This window comes from Typopeltis vanoorti, chromosome 18 (assembly GCF_054136105.1).
Source record: "Typopeltis vanoorti isolate ZY-2024b chromosome 18, IOZ_Tvanoo_1.0, whole genome shotgun sequence".
Lineage (NCBI taxonomy): Eukaryota > Metazoa > Arthropoda > Arachnida > Uropygi > Thelyphonidae > Typopeltis > Typopeltis vanoorti.
The window spans coordinates 103691603-103717574 of NC_143566.1; the positions used below are offsets into that span (position 1 = coordinate 103691603).

At 36.8% G+C, this 25972-nt stretch overlaps 2 protein-coding genes across 5 annotated transcripts in view; one reads left to right on the top strand and one right to left on the bottom strand.

Annotated features, from left to right (window-relative positions):
• Not10 (CCR4-NOT transcription complex subunit 10) overlaps positions 1-5505 on the bottom strand; it is a 155091-nt gene extending 149586 nt beyond the window's left edge. For 2 of the 4 annotated variants that reach the window (XM_090407830.1, XM_090407827.1), the window contains exons 1-2: positions 5309-5505; positions 1052-1371 (exon numbers count right to left, since the gene is read on the bottom strand). In XM_090407830.1, the coding sequence (XP_090263956.1) occupies positions 1052-1339 (288 nt within the window). In that variant the 5' untranslated portion in view covers positions 1340-1371; positions 5309-5505. Of the gene's footprint in view, positions 1-1051; positions 1566-5308 lie in introns of all 4 variants that reach the window. The other 2 variants (XM_090407829.1, XM_090407828.1) reach the window with 2 other exon arrangements.
• A 41-nt stretch (positions 5506-5546) lies between these two features.
• The window catches only part of LOC150097010 (charged multivesicular body protein 1a-like), a 135771-nt gene continuing 115345 nt past the window's right edge, over positions 5547-25972 (top strand). The window contains exon 1 of the mRNA XM_090407801.1: positions 5547-5831. Within this exon, the coding sequence (XP_090263927.1) occupies positions 5816-5831 (16 nt within the window). The 5' untranslated portion in view covers positions 5547-5815. The remainder of the gene's footprint in view (positions 5832-25972) is intronic.

Here is a 25972-nt window from a genome sequence, read left to right on the forward strand (position 1 = left end):
CAGAGCAGATCGTATAAAGGGGATTTCAGATCTGATAAATCTATGGGACGTCAGAGCTAACAAAAGCACAGGTTCCACCCTTCTTGTGAAAGGCATCATAGATGATGTAATAAGGGAAGTTGTGGTGAGACATTGTTCTAGAAGGTGCTAGTTGTGGTCCAGTGATAAATAGTATATCAGGTTTTGATGACTGTAGGTGGTGGTGGTGCACATCATTTGGGAGTGACTGCAAATTTAAAGCCTTTTTTTTTAATATACTGGTTTCGGCTTTTTTAGACTATACTTGGAAATGTTGACTAAACTTCATCACCAGGTAAGGAAATTCAGGATTAGTTTATCATTTATCCCTCCTTCCCCACAAACACACCATGTCATTGAGTGGAACAAGAGCTCTATGCCTTACATAGAAGACAACCTCATTGCTCTCAAGATAAACGAATCTACTATGGGCATATTTTCACATGGCTCACTTCATGGGAACCGAGAAATGATCCTGTGTGACATTGAGAAATCACTTATCAAATTCTTTCATATGCCATACAAACTTTTCAGCCAACCATCTTGCAAACAATGCTGAACAACAGCTGACTCATGCTGCCTACCACATAGTTTTGCCTTTTTTCCCCCTTTTGTATTTTATGTGGTTCCCCACCCACAAAAGGTTATTTAACAAACCTGTAGTACATTTGTACCATGGGTGGGAATAAGGACGTTTTTCATTTTATATTTTTATATTAATTTTATATTTATTTTGTCATTTTTAATTGTAATGTTTTAGTTAATGGTCGCTGATGCCACAAGATTTGGTGGTAAAACTAGTAGGTTAATCATATTTATTTACAACCATTAAAAACCCAGTTATTTTTATATGATTTTATATGATGTGTTTTTCTGCATTAAACATGACTACATAAGAAAAAAATCAAGTATCATAAATTTTGTTTGCTCAAATTATTCTGGAAAATCAGTGAGAAAAGTTCCCAGCTCAGCAGCACATATTTCAAATAAAGAAAAAATTAAATCTAGCTTACAACATAATTCATACACTCACCTGACTACAGACCTCAACCATGGATTTTCGGAATTCTTCTGTTTTTCTGAATTCAGAATGGTAGAACTCAGCTACAGTTCTGTTATGTAACACTTTAGTATCATGAGAACGGTTGACCAGCAGTTTGTTTAGGGTATTCACACAACTTTCATAATTCTTCTTGTCAAACTCTTGATGAGCAGTATTTGCAAGCTCTCTTTCTTGCTCAGTGATTGCAGGAGTAGGTGTCCCCAGGTCTAGGGTAGGTGTCAACTTATCCTGTTCACCTTCTTTCTCTGTTTCTGCCATTTGGTAAGTAACTAAGTTCACAGTTCCATTATCTATTAAACATTATTTCAGGAAATAATATAATTTATTTTATTTAATATAATGAATAAAAAAATGGTGAATGCAGTTATACTTAATATATGATGGTTTATCCAGTTAGACAAGTTTCTTTTTTATATGAACATCTCTTAAGGGTGAAGTTACCAGTTACATGATACCACTGCAGAGTGAACTTTCAGAATGATAACTAGAATGAAGACAAGGTTCTTTCAATATAATTTTTTGTCTGTTAATAAAGAAGAAAATATAGAAGCTTGAATATATGTCTCACTATTTAATTTCTTACTCTGTAGATTAGTTTTATGACTATCAAGCATATTTTGATTTAAAAAACAGGGATTTAGTTATATATTGTTACACTAGTATAGATTAAACTAACTAGTTTTATAAAAACACATAACTGATTACTTCTGTAAATACACACACACACAGACACAAGATTTGACAATACCAGAGTTCCAACCATTAATTTAAAGGAAAACTGTTGCTGGAAGTTAGTAATAATGTAAATTTAATTATGTTGTACTATCATAACATCTTTGAGGGTATATATCACGAATTTGAGGATGATATATATCTCACCAGACAGGATCAAAGATTTCTGCTTTGACTAGCATTTACCTTCAACTTCTCCTGACATAAACAAATCATTAACCACTTTATTTAAAAAAAAAAAAAAAAAAAATAGGCATTCTCTTTTGTTCTTGGTAAAATTTGGAGAAAAGAGTTAAGCTAATAGTAATGGTTAATACCAGCTAGATTTCTGCATAAGACATGGATCAGTTTTTACTAACACCATGTTCCAAAATAAAAATGTGCACAAATTCACATGGAGAGAACATGCAAGGAATAAGAAAAGTGTCATTAGCTATGTTATTGTTGATAGTGTTTTCCTAATGGAAAACAGAAAGTGATCACCATTTGGTGTTGAGCAGGATAAAATCAAACTTCATAATGTGAAAGAAGGATGAGTAAGAAAGTTGAAATGAATCAAAGTTGAACAGTTATCAGATTGTGAACTGTAGATTCAAATACACAAACATTATTTAAGAAAAACTGAAAGCATTTCAAAACAAGAACTAAACCTTGAAAATTGATTCAGCCAGAGAGGCATGTGATGAGGTTGACACCTATTATGTCAATCTGGTACTTATCCAAGGATAGAAAAATCAGAACTCATGGTGGACTCAAGAAGTTAAAGAGGAATTCAAGGAAAAGAAAAAAGCATATCAAAAATTCCTGGTGAATAAGTCAGCTTGTACTCTTAGGGAATACAGAAAAAAATGTAAGCAAGCAAAACATTGTGTAAAATTAGCTAAATAAATAAATATCATGAAAAAAAAATATCAGGAAGCTGGTAAAGTATTCTGGAAGCTACTAAGCTCAGAAATAGAGGAAAGTATAATGTAAAAGGAATCAAAAATAATAAAGGGACCATGAACACTTAGGATAAAGATATTCTTTATATATGGAGTAATTAGTTAGAAAGATTGCTAAATGAAACAAGAAGTGACAGCAAGGTAGTAGAAAGCACTCAAAAGGAATGCCTGTAATCTGTAATATGTATCTGTACTTGAAGTAGAAAAAGATATTACAAAACTGAAATGTGTCAAGACAGCTGGAGTAGATGATATTCAATCAGAAATGTTAAAAATGAAGGTATAAAAGTATTACAATGGCTACACTGCATAATTCATAAGGCCTGGTCAGATGTTCAAATTCCAGATGATTGGAGTAGAGAGCTCATAGTGCCCATATATATAAAAAGAGGGAATACAGCTGAATGTTAAAATTACAGAAGACTTTTTCTACTGAACATCTGTGTAAGATTTATTCGAGTAATATTGAGAAACAGCTAAGAAAAATTGTGGAGGAGAAGCTTCAAGAAGAACAAGATGGGTTCAGGCTAAACAGAGGTTGCAGGATCAGATTTTCACTTTAAGACAAATAGTTGAGAAATTATAGGAATATAACAAAGATCTGTATTTAGGTACCAAGAGGAAAATTTTTCAAAATGCTCCAGTTATATGGAGTAAATGGAACATTATATCAAACAACACATTCTCTATTTGAGAATGTGCAAATCAGCCGTTAGAACTGAAAAAAGGTACAGGAAGATGGTTTGATGTAAGTCAGGTGTGCAACAAGGGTGTACATAATCTTCACTGTTATTCATCATCTATATATATCACATTATGAAGGAAAGTGGTATTAAACCTGATATCAAAATGTTCATGGAAATGTTAATCTCAACTCTTTACTTTATGCAGATGATGTTATACCCCTAAATAAACCAAGGACAAGTTTGTAGGATTCTCTGACCAAATCGAATAACTGCAGTAATAAATTTGATATGAAAATCAGCATGACAAAGACAATGAAAATAGGAAGAAACATTAAAAAAATCAATTTCATAATGAATGGAGAACCTGTAGAAAGAGTAAAACATTTCAGCTATAATTTTTTGTGAAGATGTCAAATTAAATTTCAAAATAGACAGCAGAATTAACAAAGTTGGTATGGTAGTAAGTCAAATGAATAAATTTATATAGAATTAATATTTATTATTACATAACACCTCCAGGGAGTCCAAAGACTCATCGAGGGAGGGCACCTACTCTACAACTCTCCATCTTCACCACTCCACTAGCTGCAACCACTTTCATCATCTACACCAACAACCACCACTATTTTCACAGACAATCACAAACATCCATGCCCACGGCAGGATACGAACCCGCAGTCTTTTGAGTGGAGAGTGGATATGCTATCCACTCGGCCAACCAGGCCGGCAAATATTAGATTAGTCAAAATACTAAAATAGCTGTATACAAGACAATTTTCAAATTCATTTTAACTTATTGATCTGAGAGCTGGGTTAGAAATAAAACTCTTCATCAAAGAATGAAGACCACAGATATGAGACTCCTGGGAAATACTAAGGGACTGAACAGATGGCATCAGTAGCAGTATCATGTTAAAAATAAGATTAGGAAAGAACTTGATATTGTTAGCATTCAGGAATGTGTTAGCAGAGCTAATCTCAGGTGGTATGGGCATTTAAACAGAATGGGAGAGGGAAGATTAGCTTAACAAGTGCTGTTTGTCAGGATGAGAGGAAAAAGACCCAGAGGAAGACTAAGGTGGATTAAATACAGTAAAAAGTGTTTTAGAAGAAAGAAAGAAAAAATCTGATAATATTAGAATGTTGACAGATAAGAGGCTAATCTGGAGGAAAAATTGTTGATAGGAATTTAGTTAGTAATGATGTAACTTTTCGTGTAGCACTATCTTAATATCCTGTACATCCGTTGAGGGTATATGTTAGTAATTTGATTATTATTATTACGTGACACCTCCAAGGACTAGCGGAGGGAGTGCACTCTACTCTTCAAATCTGTCTCCACCATTTAACCCTCCACCTACGCAGAACCGCTATTACCATCATCATCTTTTTTTTTTTTTAAATATGTAATACAGTATTGACAACACTGAAAGCGTTTCGGCGCTACTCAACTACCATAAACTTCAGAAAACGATGAGACGCATCATATACCACGTGGCCATATATTGGCTCACGAAATTTAAAAAACATGGATGTTACAGAAAATACTTTGGATATGACGTGTATTAAACTTTTTTTTTTTTTTAAACTTCGGGAACTGGACAATGAGATGCGTCGAATACCACGTGCCCATATATTTCATAAAATTGAAAATTTCGGTGCTATGTAGTAAGAACTATATACGTGCAAAGTATATTAAACTTTTCTTTCCCCTTAAACTTTAAAACACTGATAAAAATAGGAAAATCACAACTGCGATTTAATACTAGCCATCCATTGATTATTTGAATAGCTGGATTTCAATTTTCTAACCATTCAAACAATGAGAGAGACGAATATTGCTTACATTATTAATTCTTACTAACCTTTCAATATTTTGCATAAATACCGTTTTAACTAAATAATAATAACAATGACATACAAATGAAGTCATGAAGTGAATCTTCTTCATTTATAACATTTTTTTTTTTTTTTTATGAAATCCAAAGGAATCCTAGCTGTAATGGTAACGCTAAAGAGCAGTCAACGGAAAGCGATAGGGGTCGCTTTATTTCTTCCAGAAACGAAAATACTAACCCACTCAGGTGCGTCACTTATGAGAGATCAAGTCTCCGAAAAATGGAGTGGTTTTGTAAAGTAGAAGTTATTTAAATTTGTTGAACCGTACTTTCGTTTTTTTTTTTTTAAATAAACGATCCTAAAATTTCATTATACCACTCTAATTTCATGCTATTATTCCACGCAAAAAAAAAGTTAACTGAAAAAAATCTCTGTTTAACGATAATCTGAATAACGCTTTTTTTTTATTAAACAGAAGAATTAGTCGACTATTATTTAACAAGTGACTGATAAAAAATCTATTTAGCGTCGACATGCCAGATATGCAAGGTGAGTTTGAGCTGATATAAGCCATCGCCTTTAAATGTATTAAGCAGTATTATATCTAAAAATTTTGTTTTTATCGTGCATCGAAACAAAGGTATTAATGCTTTGGTGAGGAATAGCGTGGTGCATTCTTCTTGATGTAGCTTCCTCAGTGAGAGGGTGCAGCACTATGTCCTTCCAGTTCTCTCTGTTGGTGGCTTTCCTTTTTGTTTCTGCATAGCCATGTGATCCTGTGCATGATCTTATATCTTCAAACCATGTCCTTCGTTTTTTGTCTCTTGATCCTTTTCCCATAATTTTTCCTTCTAAAACTGTTAATATCCTCTGCCCTGCTGAACCTCTCCGTACATGGCCTGCCAATCTCATCTTTCTCTGGATCATTTCCTGTAATAAAGATCTCTGTGTTCTCATTCTCTGTAGGACATCTGTATTTGTCACATGTTCTGTCCATGGGGTTTTCAGAGCTCTCCTATAGCACCACATTTCAAAGGCCATTATCTGTTGCCTTACTCTCTTCTTGAATATCCAGGTCTCACTTCCATATGTGAAAATTGGCCATGCTGATGTTCTTATCATTCTTTTCTGTCTCGATACTCACAGAAATTCTGAGCAGATCTTTATTTAGTGCATTACGTGTTGCATTATGATTGCTATATATTTAAAATATTTCAATCATAATGCATTTATAAATAGCAAAAATAAGTTTCTCAGATCTCAAGACAGCTTTGCTTGTTATAAGTGAAAAATGAGTTAAATGTGATCATTAAATCATAAGAATGAATAATATGATTACATAATGGCATAATAATTTTTAAGATTTAAAAATATTTGGTTATGTTATGATTACAACATATTCAGTAAAGAATAAGGACTTGCCAACATTTTAAGGGCTACCTGTAATAATCTCATTTCCTATGGAAAATAGGAAAGAATAATGCAGATAAAAATCAAATCTAAATGGATGTTTTCAAAGCCATAATAATGGTATAGGTGAAGATGCCAACTGGTTCCTAAAAAGTTTGAAGCCAAAATATCAATACTGAAAATACTACATATCACATCCCCCCCCTTCACAAGTAAAGCCACGTAAGTCAAAAATTTCAAAATTTTGAGAAGCAAAAGAGAAATACACATGTTAAAACACGTTACAGGAATACTTAGCCTAAATTCATGCTCAAACTACTTTGCACAACCCTTCTTGAAATGACAGATGTCATTGTGTTGATGATATCCAGTTTAAACCCTAATAATGTAAGAACTTTCCTTTCTCTTCTGGATCTGAATATCTCTATATTATTATTCGTGACACCTCCAAGGAGTCCGAAGATTCATCGCTGGAGGACACCTACTGTACAACTCTCCATCTCCACCACTAACCACTACACCGAACTTCTACTATGAATCATCTACATCAACAAGTATTTTTTGTCTGTAAATTGCATGTGTTCTTAAGGGCCGATTTGTCTGTATGCAGGATGAAAAATCCGAGTTTCCTGGAGAAAAAAACCCTGCTACCTCTGTATGAGATCGGCTAACTCACCTTCGATTGAAAAAGTTCATATAAATATTCCTCCCGTCATGACGAGAATCGAACCTAGGTCTTTTCCAATTGAAGGGCGCAACATACCGTCGTTCTTCCAATTGCGCTATGGAGGCGTTCATTCTGAGTGTTTACATGACCATTAAAAAAAAATTGAGGAAAAGAATCATTCTTATTTGGTTCTAAAAATAAGAACCAAATAAGTACAGTAAAAGAAAAGTATCATCACCATCCCTCTAAGCTGCATTCATGGCTGTGTGGTTGCAAGGTAACTGAAATGCTCCTGCACACAATGAAAATTCTTTTTCAAAACACTACTGGTTCCAAGTCACTATTTGCATGGTTGTTTTTGTTTTGCTTTCATTTCCTGATGCTCTATGTTATTGGCCTTCAACTGCTGTTGGATTGGTCCAGTTAGGTTGTGTGATGTTGCAGGCTTTATTAGGAATGAAAAACAGCCTTCCTATTTTCTAAAGGATGGGAAAGCAACGATGGGCTCCAGCCAGTCATTGTTATTATTATTTGTGACATCTCCAAGGAGTCCGAAGACTCGTCGCGAGAGGACACTTACTGTACAACTCTCCATCTCCACTACTACACAGAACCTCTACTACCAATCAACGGCATCTACTGGCCACAACCACCAACACCACAGCTAACATTTTTTGTCTGTAAATTGCGTGTGTTCTGAACGGCTAACTTGTTTCCAGGAGAAAAAACCCTGCTACTTCTATATCTAGTGGTAGAAACCTGTAGTTTATAACCAACATGGTCATGTTGGTTATAGACAAATTCTCAGATGCAGTTACTCGATCTGGCACTTTCAAATCCCTAGTATATTCCATAACATCCTTTCTCAAGTAATTATTCCGTAACTGTATGAATTCCATTTCATTCCTTCCATGTTTCCTCTTCTCCTTCCAATCTATGTTCTCATAGTTGAAATCCCCATAATAATTATCTGCCTCTCCCACTCATTGAGCTTATTTGCCAATGCCTACCACCCCTATAATCTTTTTCATCCCCTGGTCTACCAAAGCATCCAACTATATATTTTGTCCCTCCCACCACCACCATTCTTTTCTCTCTATCCTCCCCGAACACACTACTATTCGCATTTTATCCCACTAAATATATCATCTTCTGTCAGCCATGTCTCACTAATGCCAATAACCTTTGGCCAGGATGAACTAACTAATGTAAAAAATTCCTCCTCCTTGTTCTGAATATGCTCCTGACACTAGTGTACAAAAGTGCAAAAGCTGCTTAGGCTCACTGCTATCCTGATATTTTATACTAACTATTCCATCCTGGTTTGTTACCAGTGGTACTAACTTAAGCATTTATGCACATTATTACACCGATATCTGCATATCCAGTCAACAGCTTTCTCCCCTAAAAGCTCTAGTTACCATGATTTTGCACATCAACTATCACCTCATTCAACTCCACTTTTTACAGACTTTGAACATCAAATCCATTCAGATGCAAACCATCCTTCTTGTAAGTCCTTTCACCCTTCAAACTCACTCCACATTATTATTCCTGAATAACCTATGCCAAGTCATCGCTATTATGGCCCTCCTTCTCAACTCTACTTTGTCATATTGCAGCAACAGACTCACTATCTTAACTCTCTCGCTCTTTTCTTTTGCTACTTCCAGTAATTCCTTTATGTACTCCCTCATGCCATACTTTTCTCTTTTCAAATCATTTGTTCCAGTCAAAATGATCAACTCTTTTACTTTACCTTTTGTGCTCTAATAGCCTCACTAACATCATTAATATTTGCACCTGGGAAGCACAGTTTTGTCCATCTCTCACCAATCACAGCTCTTATGATAGAATCACTGTACAAGACTTGCTCATTGACTTTTCTTTCTCTCTTAGTCAAACATTCATTTCTCTTTTTTTGCACTCCTTTCTTTCTAATATCAACTGATCCACTCGCCAGACGTTTCTACATTCATTGTAGCTCCTGCTTCATCCTGTGTATCACTCTGTGTAACCGAACTATTTCCCCTCATTACAACTATCTCTTCATTCTTTACATCCATCATACTACTCTTCTTTCCATCAACACTTTGCTCTCTCCATCTCAATTTTTTGTGTTTTTAACCCCTGTTTTAATCCTTTCTGCCATTACACTGTCACATTTTCATGCATATTTTCTGTTCCATCAACTGCTTCAATATTGCAACCTGACCCTCGCTTCCATATGATTTTCAGCAATTTCCCACCACTCACTTTAAAAAACCAAATTCAATTTGCCTTTGGTAATGTGTATATCCTGCAGACATTGCACTGTATGAAATCTCTTTAGTTAAATTCTTTAAACAATATTCATCCATTTAACTCCCACTTGATTTGCTCTCCTTATTCTAGATATGCAGTCTGCTATCACTTTCCTTAAATACCCTTTTACCACTTCCCAAGTGTTGGATTCTAATTATGTAGAAAATAGAATAAATGTTATTTGATTCAGAATCCAACATGATTTTCCATCACAAAGGCTGCGTTGTAAATATTATTTAATGTAAATAACGTAAATATAATTTGATATCATATAACTACTTTAATTGTATCAATTATTTAATTATTTAATCAAAGAAATGTGTTAATGGTAAATAGATTCTGTATTAATTATTATTAAGCTATTTTATTTATTATTATGTCAATATTGATGGGTATAGTGTGTTCAGGAATGACAGAGAGAATAAAATGGGGGGAGGAGTATTGTTGATGATAGCTGATGAACTCCAGCCAAGGAGAATAGAAGTTGAATTGCAGGATAGAGAAAAGAGCACATTTGAGGCCATTTGGTGTGAGATTGTGGCTAGCAGAACTAAATATACAATTGGGTGCTGCTATAGACCAGGTGATGGAAAAGATGGTGGTGACAGTATGCACAAGCAAATAGAAGAAATGGGTGGAAGGAGGGTGATTATTATGGGAGATTTCAACTATGGTCGCATTGATAGGAGTGAGGAGAGGACTCACGGGAGGAAGGAACTGGATTTTATGCGGTTATTAAGGGATAACTATCTGCGACAGCATGTAATGGAAAATACTAGGGGTCAGAGAGTGCTTGACCTAGTAATTACATCTGAGGATTTGGCTGTAACAAATATGACCACATTGCCACCAATCGGTGAGAGTGATCATAGGGTCTTAACTTGGGAGGTGGCTAAAGGTGTAGAATTTTCAATTAAGACAGGGTACATGTGGAATTATCGGGCTGGAAAGTATGACAAGATTAGGAGTTTGATTGGTTCAGTGCCATGGCATGTACAACTGCAAGGACTAGAAGTTGATAGTGCATGGGAGGTAGTTAAGAAGTGCTTGCATGACGCAATGGCTGACTGTATACCTAGAGTCCGAATAATAAATCAAGTAGGGGTTAAATGGATGAATAACACCATTAAGCTTGAGTTGCAAAAAAAGAAACAACTATGGAGGGAATTTAAGGAGAAGGGTGACCGGCAGGCACATGAACGGTATAAAGCGCAGGCCAGAAGGGTGACGAGTGTGGTAAGAAAAGCAAAAAAGGATTACGAAAGAATATTGGCCATGCAGGCTAAAGAGAATCCTAAACAGTTTTTTAGATATGTAGCAAGTAAAAGGAAAAATGTACATGGCAGATTGATTTTAAAGAATGCCGATGGTAGGGAGGTAACTGAATCAGTCGAGATAGTTGAGTTACTGAGTGAGCACTTTGCAAAAGTATATCATCCAGGTGGTGACATTGCAGAAACGAATAAACCAGTAGATTATACGGGAATTGTGGTTAATGAAGTGGAGGTGAGTAGTCTATTGCATAACCTCAATGTCAATACATCTGTGGGATTGGATGGTATACCAGCTCGTGTTGTACGAGAAGCAGCTAAAGAATTGTCAGTACCCTTGACCATTTTGTTTAATTTGAGTCTCGGGTCTGGGTTAGTCCCGAGCGGGTGGAAAGAGGGGAAAATAGTTCCACTGCATAAAGGTGGTTCCAGGACTGCTGTTGTGAATTACCGACCGATTAGCATATCAGGAATCATTGTCAAGGTCTTAGAGAAAATAGTCAAGAGGAAAATACAAGATTGGATAGAAGAAAATGGGATACTGTATCGGGGACAGCATGGTTTTGTGAAGGGTAGGTCATGCCTCAGTAACTTGCTCACATATTATAACACAGTGACGGCTGAACTGGATAAGGGTAATGGGTTTACGGTGATTCTACTGGACCTTGCCAAGGCCTTTGACAGGATTCCACATGGAATTCTAATCAGTAAATTGCAGCATATGGGAATGGACATAGGGTTGGTGAGATGGATAGGAGGGTGGTTGACGGAGAGATATCAGAGAGTGGTTTACTCGGGAGTAGAGTCCACAAGACGGCCTGTGACTAGTGGTGTGCCACAAGGATCTGTTCTTGGACCACTGCTGTTTAATTTGTTAATAAATGATATAGGAAATGATCTGAGAGGAACAGTTCATTTGTTTGCGGATGATGCGAAGTTGGGTAGGGCAATAGTGAATGCAGATGACGTCAAAATTTTGCAGGATGATTTGGATAGATTGGAGGTCTGGGCTAAGGAGAATGGATGTCAGTTTAATGTGGCAAAATGTAAGGTTATGCATTTTGTGGTGTAAAGATTGGCGGCAGTTTACTGCATTGGTGGAACCGTGCTCCAGGAAATTGATGAGGCACGAGATTTAGGAGTGTTGGTAGATAAGGAATTGAAATTTAGGGGACACATTGCAAAAGTGACCAAAACAGCTCATCAAATCACTTGGTTGCTGAAGAATACGTTGACAAGCAGAGACAAGCAGGTTATTGTTCCTCTGTATCGAGCCTTGATAAGACCCCATCTAGACTACTGTGCTCAGATTTGGTTACCTAGATTTCTTCTTGATGGGGAGGAGGTGGAGAGGATCCAGAGGCGAGTGACCAAGATGATAGCAGGTCTGTGGAATGAACCGTATGAGAACAGGTTGAGGATTTGTGGGTTGCAAAAATTGGTTGATAGGTGGAGGAGGGGAGATATGATTGAGACATTCAAATTACTGAAGGGTTTCTATAAAATTAATTCAGAAGATATTTTTGAGAACAGGGCTGGTTGTGGGAGGACTAGGGGACATCCATGGAAACTGGGCAAAAGTGTGGTTAGTAAAGGTGTTAGAGCTGGGTTCTTTACTTTTAGAGTAGTGAATGAGTGGAATGCGCTCCCTGAGTCTGTGGTGGATGCTGTGACAGTGAATGAGTTTAAGGCGAGGTATGATAGATACTGTATGAATGTCAAATAGTTGTGATGAATATGATTTGGGGCCTCCCTCGATGAGTCTAATGACTCACTGGAGTTGCCCGTAATAATAGTAATAATAATAGTAATATTATAGAAACTTATATTTGCAATATTAACTACGCAATTATTGAAAAGCAAATATTCTAATTATTCCTATTTGTGTAAAAAGCTTAACGTATGTAATGACTCAATGTAGTAGTATAGCCTTGTCTAACATTGGCGAGAATGTTTATGTTTGTCTGTTGTGATGGAGATGCGTGAAATAAACGAGCGCGAGTGGAACAGAGCGTGGGCTAAAGAGAGAATAAAAAAAAATATATATAAAAAGTATAAAGTGGGAACGGAAACTTGGAAGTGAAAGGAAGCAAGGGGATAAACTAGAGAAGTAGAAGTACTTAAAAGGTTCTTAGGGGTAAGAGTTAAGTGGATATTTTTATAAGTGAGCAAGGACGAAACGAATTTTATAGTCAGCTGAAAGTGTAATCAGCAGTAAAAATAAAAAGGAAATTAATGCTACAATCGGATAAAATAAAAAGCTGGACGTTTAAGGAAGAATTCTGAATGAACCTGGCTATTCTAGAATTGTGGCTTATTTCCGATTTGCCCTAATAAGAACCTCACAGCGTTTTAATTAGTTTATGAGTGGTAACGACGATAGTTGGAGTACCCTGTAATTGAAGTCTAGAATTCTGAAGTGCGGTTGATAGTGCTTTAAGTATAACTGTGGATAAGTCTTGTTGATGTGTTTTTTTTTTAGTAAGATAAATAAATTCCAAAACTTTGCTCACAACATAAATGATGTACTAGGAACTATTTCCGGTAAGGTTTATCGTAGTGTATTATTTCAATGCTTGAAGAATTGTGTGTTAATTACGCTATGCTTAACGCTACTTTAACCATGGAAACTCTTCGTGAATGAGAGTTGGAGATAAGAATTGTTTGAAAGATATTTTCAGCTATTAGTGCTTGTGATATTTTGAACTTATAGCATGACTGAGAATTGTGTGAAAACTGACTAGATTGGATGTTCTGTTTATTTAATTAAGTGTAGAAACTTTGTAACCCAGAAGCTGAGAAAGTACATGTGAAGACTTGGAAGTTTGTGCTATTGTGATTATCTTGACTTAATGTTTGACTTGTTTCTAGTATAAGGAAATTAGAAGTAATATTTATGTATGTGTTATATGACCTATATTAAATGTTTCATTTGTTAATCTAACTATTGTATTTGCCTGAATTTCTTTTTTACTGCACCGTTCACAAAAATTCGAATCTAGCAGGAATCCTAGAAAGAAAATAAATACTTCGGCCTGATTGAATGAAAAGACTGCTAACTAACTTTGAATTGATCCTACTATTTCATATAGACTTATCTAAGGATAGAGTGGTGCAGTATAATAGAAATTTCTCTACCCTTAGATCAGTGATCAACTTACAATTAGTTTTCCTTATTTTTATGAAGGTGACTTTTAACAAGATGGCAGATTCGAACGTCAAGAGAATACGTCCACTTTCCTTAAATACCCTTTTACCACTTCCCAAGCACTATCAACATCCAACCCTTGAAGTTTGAAATGGCATGCCACTGATCCTAGCAATCTCCTAAGCTTTTCAGACTTTCTGAAGGTTCTTGCAATGTTTCATCTGCTCTTTAGATAGAGACAAAAAAAATCTTCCTGGCCAAACTTTCCAGAAATCTACTACTTATCTTCTGAGAGTCTTTTACAGCACTATATTTGAGAGTGAAGAGAACAGGCAAGAGGCTTCAATAGATTTCACTTTAGATAGCATGGCAGAGAAAGATGGCCTTGATTGTGTGAGTGAAAATTGAAGGCATGAATGTTGACTGACTGATTTTGGGGAGGGGTGAATGAAGAGATTAATAGACTTGAAGGGTTAATTGATGTATGGTGGAGAATAAGAGTAAGAGAGAGAGAGCAAGGGAGAGAAGAAGGCAAGAGAATGGGAAGAGGAATGTGAGAGAGAGGAGGGTGGAAGCAGAAAGAGTTAGGGATTATTATTATTATGTGACACCTCCAGGGAGTCGAAAGACTCATTGAGGGAGGGCACCTACTCTACAACTCCGTCTCCCCTGCTCAATCCACCAACTACAATGAATCACAACTACACCAACGCCATCTACACCCATCACCACTAGTATTTTCACAATCACAAACATCCATTGATGCCAATGAAAGATCAATGAATGGAGTTGTGAGGAGTGTGATGCATGGAGATTTGCTGATTCATGATGTGCAGAGTAGAGTATTAGAGAAATAATTGTCTGGGAGGAATGATAGAAAGGGTGAGGATGGAAATGAACCAAGGTGAAAATGTAGATGAGATGATACTGATGGTTGGTATGATTGACCCGAGAGTCAGTGTAAATTGTGAGTAGAGATTTGATTGATGTTAGGGATTGTGAAGCAGAAAAGTGTGAGAAGGATAGCATGTTTGCCCCAGGTATGATAATGCAGAGTTGAGGAGAAGAGTAGTGGTAATGAAGAAGATGATAGCAAAACATGTAGAGAGGGTCTGGAATATGTAGATGCTTGAAGTGCATTTGATGATAGAAGGAAGTTGTATGGAAGAGATTGATTGCATTTTGATCATGGAATGATGCAGACATTTGGAGAAATGGTTGTTTTGGGGATAAGCAAGTGTTTTAAGCAGGGGTGTGCTGATAAATTTTTAACAGCCTCACTTTAAAAAAAAAGTAAGTTCTTCCCCTGTGAGAATTACAACTGCCAAAAGTGTAAACAAATTCATCAGCAAACATACATTTAATTTTTCCTTGGCAAAATTAGAGTAATAACTTTATTTAGATTCACAACCACTCTAGAAACACAAAAGCTTTGATAGATATCAAACATTGGAATGTCAGTAAAATTAAGCAGATGTATTAAAAATAATATTGCTGCAAAATTGTTAGCAGAGATAATTCTTATACAGGCTGCCAGATAAGGGAGTGGGAGAAAGGAAGTTCAGATGGTGCTGAAAAAAGAGAAAAAGAGCATCAGCTGGATTTTCTATGTTATTATATACAAGCTTATCGCCCAAATGCTGCTAACCACTGTGGATTGAAGTGCATGCTGCTGTACATTCATTGTCAGTTTATTAACCAGTGGTATTGGAGTTTCCCTACTCTAATACCACTGGTTTTAGAGCAGGGAAACTCGAGTTGTGAAGTTGGAATTCCTCAGGGATGGCCTGTATAGGAGATAGCAGCTTGGAGGAAGATAAGATATATATATATATATATATATCTCTTGCAGAACTGAGCAGAGAGCAATAATAGTAATGGAAATGCTGGACATGCACTGGTGTTTCTGTATCCAAAGACCAGGAATATTATGGGGCGGGGGGGTGACAAATTTGTGACATTGATTGAATCTGAAGGTTATGGTATTAGCAAAACTTGGTTGATAGAGAAGGATGTTCTAATAGGGAGAGAGTTTGTTGAAGGGTATAACATATGTTGGCAGGATATAGTAGGTAAGTGAGATGGTAGAATATTATTTATGGTAAGTGTCAAATTCTGCCCTCTTGGAGTAGAGAATTGGGAGTGAAATGGCACCGATGGCTTTGAAAGTGTATGGTATGAGATAGAGGTGAGCAGAATAGGATATTTAGTAGGATGTTGCTATATGCTATGAGGGAAAAAAGGCAAATGCAAAATGAGTAATCATTTATAGAATATAAATTGGGAAGAAGAAATAGCATAGAGTAATAAGGGAACAAATGTCTTAAACAGTATGTAGTGGAGAGAACACAAGGATTGAGAGTTTTGGATTTGCATAAGAGAATCTGAATGTGACTAAAATGTCATAATTGCCCTTGGTCTGGCTATACTTTTTTCCTCCCTTGACTGGGAAGGAAAAAAGGATGCTGAAAGAATGTAAATAGATGTGTAGGAGTATCAGGAAGGAAGGAAGTGTTGTGTGGAATTATAAGGCAAGCGATTATGATGTACTTAGAAACCAGCTTGAGGTAGTACAGAAGATGGTTGAATTTGAAGGTAACCAGGTCTATATATATATGTGATTCACACACAAAAGGCTACAAGACCTATAAGCACATTAGTATTGTGTGTGGGCAAGAGGAAAAGAAGAAAGGAGGAATCTGTTCACATGTTGTTTGAATAGCTGAAGGTTATATTCTTCTGGAAAGACTGTTCCAAAGAACAGAATTAGATTGGAATGAAAGAGGAGGCACTGAAGTTGGCTCGGTGAGTTTTAAGCAAAAGGGTGTTGGTTAGCAGTGGCTGTTGTTCTAATGATTTTGGAGGAATGATAGTGACTAATTCAGCAGAGCACAGTCCATGAAAGTATCTGGAAGAGGCACAAGGCAGAAACTGAATGTCTGTAAGAGAGGAATGGAAGTGGATATGTGGGAGAGGGATCATTAATTAGCTAGATTGCCATCTTATGGATAGAATTCGAGTAATCTTAGAGAGAATTTTGGTGCACCACTCCAAATGTGGGAGCAGTATTCCATGGTTGGGCAGATTTGAGATTTATGTTGAAAGTTTTTTCTCCACTTGGTTAGACTATAATAAATTGAGTTTAATCCTTTATCTTTTAGTTACACTTCCAACAAGGAAGTGTAACCAAACAAAGTTTGCATCTGAAGTATCTTCAGGACTGAGGCAACTCGTGGTAAAGGTGGACCAAGCTCTCATCCCTCCTTATTAAATCCAGAGTAATTTAATAATAAAGTGGTACACCTTTTGGCAACTCGTATAGGTAAATATGACTTCTCCATTGCTTCTGCCTTAGTATCACCACTTCTGGGTCTGGCTCCCACTGATGAGACCTCAATAAAGGTCGAAACCAGTTTGGGGATGGCTCCAAGAGGCTCTGCTTGTGGGTAAGTTTTTGCCTGAGTGGGGCCACCGCTGAGATTATGGATCTGCTTGGTGGTGGGGGTGAGCCTGTCACTGAGTGGAACAACACTGAGTTGGGCGATCTTTTGGGATTGTCTTATTTTTAGAGCCTGCTTCACCTTTACATCAATAAAGATCGAAACCAGTCTGGGTAGTGGCCCATCCCTTAATGCATGCAAGGAGATGTGCTTTGCATTATGGGAGATACTGAAGACAAGGAGTGATGACAGCTTGGTCCATCTTTACCACGAGTTGCCTCAGTCCTGAAGATACTTCAGGCGCAAACTTTGTTTGCTTACACTTGGATAAAGGATTAAACTAAATTGATTATTTGAGATTTTAGTGTTAGCAGCTATGAAGGTGTGAAGTAGTGTCTTGTGAAAAAAAGTACACCAGTTTTTGGCTGCTGCAAAAACTATAGTTGAAATGTTTTTGTGCCAGGAAAGATCAAAGGTGTGGGTCAGTTCAAGAAATGTAATCGTGTTTGGATATCTCAGTATTATTGAAGGTAAGGGAGAGGGATTCGAGCCATTTTTGCTAGAGATCAGACAGGACCGAGTTTTGGTTGCATTGAAGCATACAAGTTTGTTCTTCTCCCAATGGGATATAGCCAGAAGATTAGAGTTCTGGCCACTGGTAATGGTGGACCTTGAGGATTCTAACAATTGAACACTACATGGTTTTTTTCAATAGAAAACAAGGAATGGAGTATGCTGTCATCAGCAAAGCTGTGGATAGGATCACATGTCTGTGAGAGCAGGTCATTTATATATAAGAGGAAGAGAGTGGATGAAAGAATGTGGAACCCTAGGATACTCCTGCATTGGTGGGGAAATCTGAGGAGAGGAAACTGTCTACCATGACAAGAGGAGGCACTGAAGTTGGCTCGGTGAGTTTTAAGCAAAAGGGTGTTGGTTAGCAGTGGTTGTTGTTCTAATGATGGTATTGAATGAGTCCATGAAAGTATCTGGAAGAGGCACAAGGCAGAAACTGAATGTCTGTAAGAGAGGAATTGAAGTGGATATGTGAGAGAGGGATCATTATTTAGCTAGATTGCCAACTTATGGATGGAATTCAGGTAATCTTAAAGAGAATTTTGGTGCACCACCCCAAATGTGGGAGCAATATTCCATGGTTGGGTAGATTTGAGATTTATATAGAGTTAGCAGCTGTGAAGGTGTGAAGTAGTATCTTGTGCAAAAAAGTACACCAGTTTTTTGGCTGCTGCAAAAACTATAGTTGAAATGTTTTTGTGCGAGGAAAGATCAGAGGTGTGGAGCAGTTCAAGAAATGTAATCGTGTTTGGATATCTCGGTATTATTGAAGGTAAGGGAGAGGGATTCGAGCCATTTTTGCTGGAGATCAGACAGGACTGAGTTTTGGTTGCATTGAAGCATACTAGGTTGTCCTTCCCCCAATGGGATATAGCCAGGAGATCGGAATTCAGGCCACTGGTCATGGTAGATCTTGAGGATTCTAATAATTGAACACTACATGGTTTGTCTATATAAAACAAGGAATGGAGTGTACTGTCATCAGCAACGCTATGGATAGGATATGTCTGTGAGAGCAGGTCATTTATATATAAGAGGAAGAGAGTGAGCAAAAGAATGGAACCTTACGGTACATCTGCATTGGTGAAGAAATCTGAATAGAGGAAACTGTCTACCATGACATGTAGTAGTGAGCAATCAGTGAGAAAATTAGTGATCCAGTTGAAAAGTGTTGAAATCAGGCCACACAATGGCAGTTTGCCAAGTAGTTTCTTGTGCCAAACCCAACCAGATGCCTTTGAAATGTCGAAGGTAACGATATGAGTTTCTCCAAATTTTTCCATTGCTTGAGTTTAGATGTGGGTGGTGAAAGGAAGAAGATCAGCTGTAGATCATAAGTGGCATAATCCGTACTCCTGGTTACTGATTAGTTGGAGTAGGTCTCTTGGTTGTTCAGGAGTTGATTGTAGACTCTTGAAGACTTTCTCCATAATTTTAGAGAGAGAACAGAAGTGAGATCAACTGGACAGTAGTTTGTTGGTTGACTTTTATCAGCTTTGTTTAGGATTTCCATTTTGTAGGGTAGATGCCAGTTGAATAGGATAAATTGAAGAGGTGATAAAGGATAGGTCTTAGTTCTGGGACACAATTTTTTAACACAATAGTTGGGATACCATCAAGACCAGATACCTTGTTTGTGTTCAGGTTATTCAGGATTCTTCGTATTTCTTTCTGGCAGAAGACTATGGGTGACATGGAGAGAGCTGCTCTTAGTGGAATGGAGGAAACTTTGCCTAGGTCATCAATGCAGGAATTGGAAGAGAAGAGCGATGCCAGTAAGTGAGATTTGTCTTTAATATCATCTGGATGTGAGAGTGGTGAAAACATGGGTTGGCAAAAGTTGTGCCCGATGACATTGGCAAAGGACCAGAAGGAGCAACTGCCATTTGACCAAGAGGTGAATTTGTAGCATTCAGTCCTATCAAAGTCGGATTTGGTGATTTGTCTATAGCTGTTGCAAACTGGAGTTTAGGTCTTGGGCCTTCCATGCCTGCTTGATTGTTAAAACTGGAGAAGGAAAGCCAATATGAGTTGTGGATGTTGAAGTCCCCAAGAAGGATGACCTCACTATTGGGGTATTTTCACTGTAGAAATATGAGCTTTAGAGATTGATTTGGTAGGGAAATATTGAGACAAAACAGATCAGATTGTAAGGATTTAAGGTTTTTCAGTCACTCACATGGTATATCAGTTCTGATGAATGCACAAGTGCTGTCCTTGTGGCAGAAAGAATTGTGTAATGTGTAGTTTGTGCAGTTGAGGTGGACATTGTTGTGGTTGCCAGTTGGGGTTCTGATTGGAATTCTTGTTTAGATGACTATAGGTGGTATTGCACATTGTTTATATTGCTGTTTAGGCCACAGACGTTAGTGAAGTGGATGTGGAAACCTTTTTTTTTTTTTTTTTTTTTTTTTTTTTTTTTTAAGAAATAATGTTTTTTTTTTTGGGGGGGGGGGTGAATTGGTTGGATTTTTGATGATTTTTTTTTTTTTTTTTGTGGGAAAATTTGATACACAAAATCTTATTTCATTGGGTGGTGAATAAGAGATAAAAAGTGGGACATACAGTGAGAGATGACAGACTTGCAAACATACCACTCACACAAAGGGAACTCAGTCTCCTATCCATATGTGGCCTTGATAGTTCATCATGCAGCCACTGTATTTGATCTCCCTTCAATCATATACTGGTAAAATATGTGGCTGCAGGATTTGACTAACTGATTGGGGAGCGTCTAGATTATAGCAAGAATTTGCTGAGTGCTTAACGTATCTGCTCTCCAGCCAACAGGCTGCGAGTTTGAATCCTGCTATGGGCATGGATGTTTGTGATTGTCTGTGAAAATAGTACTGGTGGTGATGGGCAATAGATGGCATTGGTGTAGATGATGTGGTTTTGCTGTAGTTGGTGGATTGAGTGAGTGGTGGAGACAGAGAGTTGTAGAGTAGGTGCCCTTCCTCGATGAGTCTTTGGACTCCTTGGAGGTGTCGCATAATAATAATAGTAAAATCAACATAATAGGTGTTACTGAAATAAAGAGGACAAAAAAAAGTGAAATCTTTTGGTGCCAGTCTTGAGCTCTGCTGCTGTTGAGTTGGAATACGTGCCAGTAGCTGACATTTTTGCTGTTTACGCTGTTCTCTGACAAAAACAACGTAGGTCTTGTTTAATTGGGTGACACCCCAGCTGGCATGAAATTTTGTATATTGTACCATCATTCTGGATTTTGGTTTAAGCATAAGAATACAATTTGGTTGGCTAAGTCCCATCATTATTTATTCAGTATCTATTGTATTTGTGCCTGTGGTCCCCAGTGGTTATATTCTAAACGAATAAGCTCCGAGGTCCTTAAAGTAAAGATCATAAATGTGAGGCTATTGCTAGATTGTTGCAACATTTTTTTATTTTTATTGATTTATTTATTCTTGTGCAGTTAAAGCCATCACGCCTTCTCTTCCACACCACCAGAAACATTAAATACATATACAACGCATTAATATTATTGCATTGCAACTGATGGGAATCCCGCATTTGATTCGTTACAGACTTCTTTCTCTTCAGAAACTACACACAAACTCGTTTTGTATTATCACTGTCATCCAAGCTATTTTTCTGTTTAAAGAAGGTACCAATGTACTTATCCATAGTTGAAAGTAGGCTTACATAAACACAAAAATATTACCCGATTTTCTTTGTGCTTCTCACAATCATGAGCTTTGATAAAAAACTGCTAATCTGCTGTTCTATTGTTGGTTGCCTGACTGTTGCCAACCAACTAGAAAAGATAAAATGTCGCTACGAATCTGTCAAAATTCTGCTACACTGTGCTGCAATAATATTTGCTTGTTAATCACTGAAGATAATGCTTTACAGGAAGCTCCAAACCTCCCCGTTTCTTTCACCATGCATTTGTAATCGGTCGCCTGTTGATATTGACTTTATATACACATTCAAAACTGTAAACAATTATTGAATAATAACACAATAATGTAGGCATAATTACTGTAAAGGGAGAAAAGTCATAAAACAGAAAAATGTTCCAGGCCTGGTGCTTAAAAAGGTTCCAGGGCCTGGCCCCAGCTGAATTTAACCACTGGTGGTTCCAGAAGATTCTACTAATGAAAAAGTTGAGGAAATTTTCAAGGCATTAGAGAAAAGCAGCAGAAAAAAGGAAAGTGTTGATCCTTGTTAGAGACCTAAACAGCAGAATAGGAAACAATTATCAGACATACAGAAAAAAAGCTCTTAAGAAAAAAGCAAAGCTGATAACAATGGTGACTGCAAGATTTCTGTTTAAACCATGGCCTAGTTATTACTAACACCAAGTTCCAACATAGAAATGTTCACATGGAGACAAAATGCAAGAAACAAGAAAAGTGTCATTGAATGTGTTATTGTTGAGTGTCCTGAACCTGCATGAAGTTGCAGGTTCAGGACACAAGCGTATATAGAGGATTTGAAATTGGTGGGAGATCAGTTTCATACCAATTTTAGGTGGGATCCTTTCCTTTAGTGTTACACAGTGCAGTATTCATCTCAGATAAATTATGACGACTACTCATACTATATGTACTGGCCAATATACACACACACAAAAACTAGGTGTCATTAACACACTAAAAAACATGGCTTTGAAGATCTGCTCCAATGAACAAGCACTTAAAGATGAATTAAAAGTTATCAGTAATACCTTCCTGAAAAATGGCCACAGCCAAAACACCATCAACAAAATTCTTCACAAGACCTCACATAAAAACAAAAATGAACTGTATTACAATGAAACTGTATCCATTCTGTACATTAAAGGAGTATCAGGATCCACTTCCCACTGGCCCACCCTGGAGTATACCATATTCATTGCACCTGTAATTTCCCCATAGGTGAAACAGGATGCACAATTCTAATAAAAAAAAAAAAAGGAACATAAACGGCACATTAAATTTAATAACTATGGTAAATCAGGCCTTTCTAATCATGCCCTGAATACTTTATATAGAATTGACTGGAAAAGCACCTATTGTTTACATCACACCAAAATGTGGTATGAACATAAATTTAAGGAGGCCTCTGAAATTCTTATCAACCACCCTAATCTTAACAATAATGATGGTCTAAAAATCCCAAAATGGAAGGCACATGTTCTACTCACATAGCCTTTTCGTCCAAGAGTTATTTATAAATAGGACTAAGTAATTCAGGATTTTAACTCTAATATAATGACTCTCATGTTAAATTAGGACACTGCTTTTGTTGTAATAAAACTATCTATATGAATTTGTTCTCTGATGATGTTATAAATAGAATATAGCTTTGATGTAGATTTTTTTCTTTTCTTGTTTTTTTTTTTTTTTTTTCACTAAAGGGTCAGACCAGTAGAATAGCAGTTGATCAAATTATTGTCTCGGGCATACTGTTCAAAATGTAATATAGCTCGTCTCTATATGTATATTCCAGATGATGACCTTAATATGAAGGTTGAAACATCGGGAAATTAAAGTTAGTTATTTCTAACACAGTTGTAGTCTCCGTAATTTGTCTGAAATGAATTTCATCAACCAGTGTGAGACCACCATCCCCCACTTATTGGAGGTGTGAATTTTGAAAAAGTTCCATTCAGATTCTATAAATTATTTTGCCACATGAAATACCTGTAGTAAAGTGGGCCTTGGGCGGTCGTGATATCAGACAGAAATATCTTCTGTATGCGAAGAATTGAATCATTGATTGGGTCATTTCTGAAAAAGGCAGTTATGTCAAAGCTGACTAATAGATCATAGTTGTTGATTGTGTTGTTTTTAATTTTGTGGATGAAGTATGTATTTTTTATGCGAGAGAGGGAATGCCCTACTAGCTTTTTGAATGTCGGCACTAGTTTCTTGGCTAAGTGATAATTGAAGCTGTCGATTTCTTCAGTCATCAGTCATAGTGCTGTGTTTGTTTTGTATATTTTAGGCAGGCCACAAATTCTGGGAGTATGGGCATAATGCAGTAATTGCTTTTTAATTGTAAAAATAAATGATCACTGACTTGATTAATTCTGTTATTTTCTTTTTGATGTGTATTGTAGTTAACCGATATGTAGGGACTGTGATCCGATACCAGTTGGTTCATTTTTTTCAGTATGCTGTCTGATCAAGAACAGTGATAGCATTACCTTTGTCCACCTTGGTAATAATGATGTCTTGGTTGTTTCCTACAGATAAGCTTTGAGGGCTAATTTTTCTGCATTGGTTAAATTACAACTTCGTTATTTATTTTTACTAAATAGTTTAAGGAAATATCAACGTAAACTAGGATGTACATTAAAATAAATTTTAATACACTTCCAATATTTCAGCAACGTCACATTGCCATTTTCACAGGAACTTAAGAACAAGACACGTGCACGCAGGCACAACAAACAGTAAATGAGGAAGAAGCAGGAAGCTATTCTTTCATATTTTTCTCATGCACCAAAATTTGGGGATCATCAGCACCCTCAATTTGGCTGCATGAGACTGCCTCAAATTTGGGAAACCTACATCAGAAGACCTTCAGCCCAATCGCCCAAGAATACCAACATTGCCAAACTAGGGGGCACCATCAGGACTTTAGGAGAAAGAATAGCTTCCTGCTTCTTCCTCGTTTACTGTTTGTTGTGCCTGCGTGCACGTGTCTTGTTCTTAAGTTCCTGTGAAAATGGCAACGTGACGTTGCTGAAATATTGGAAGTGTATTAAAATTTATTTTAATGTATATCCTAGTTTACGTTGTAATTTCCTTAAACTATTTAGTAAAAATGCATAACCAATGCCTAAGCCTTTCTGCGCTTCATCCGTATTTTATTGGCTGCATTGGAGGGGGCGATTTTAGACCTCTTTCTATGTGGTATTTGAAGTCTAGTTTGTTTGCTGACCTTGGTGCGATAGCATAGTTTAAGCCTTTTTTTTTTTTTTTTGCAGAAGTGAGAGTTCTCCATCATTAAGGTTATAGCTGGATGTGTTGATAACTTGGCCATGGTCTGTTGATGGTTGGTTGCTCCTTACTTCGCTAGTTTGCGATTAGCTGCTCCTCTGGACAAGACATCTGGATTGGCTGTTGCTTTCTTTGTTGTTCCAGTCTTTGGAACTATTAGTTTTTCTTTGTTTTTAATGTGCTTTGCAGAGGCATCTGTGATCCTCTCTATAATATCCCAAATATTGGGTTTATGTAGCACAGTAGCTCTATTTTTAGTTGTAAAACATTTTAGGTAATTGCTAGATTGTCTAGCAATTACCTACCTGCAAAAAGAAGGTACAGCCATGGGCTCACAACTTTCCCCCTATAGCTAACTTTTACATAAAAGACTTTGAGCAGCAAACACTAGATTCAGCAAGCCTAAAGACCAAAGTCTGGCTCAGATATCTTGGTGATATTTTCACCATTTGACCCCATGGCTGCAAAATTCGTTCCTAACCCATCTGAACAAACAACAAATGTATTCAATTTACCGCCGAGATTGAAAACAATAGCTCTCTTCCTTTTCTAGACACGCTTGTCACACATCTCTCTCTCTCCGACTGCCTTTTATTCACGATCTACCACAAACCTACAAACAGGTTTGTAGGTTTGTGGTAGATCGTGAATAATAATAATACATACTAAATACACAAAAATTCATACCACCATTCAACCCAACACAAAAACTAGGGATCATCAGTACCCTCAAATATAGGCCCCTAATAATTTGCTTCAATGAGCAGGTGTTGAAGAAGGAATATGAAATTATTAGCCAAACATTTATAAAAAAAATGGCTATAACAAAAACAGTTCACAAGATCCTCCACAATAATAATTAAAAGCAAAAAAGATGACAAGAATGCCATAGCTATACCATACATTAGGTGAATATCTGAA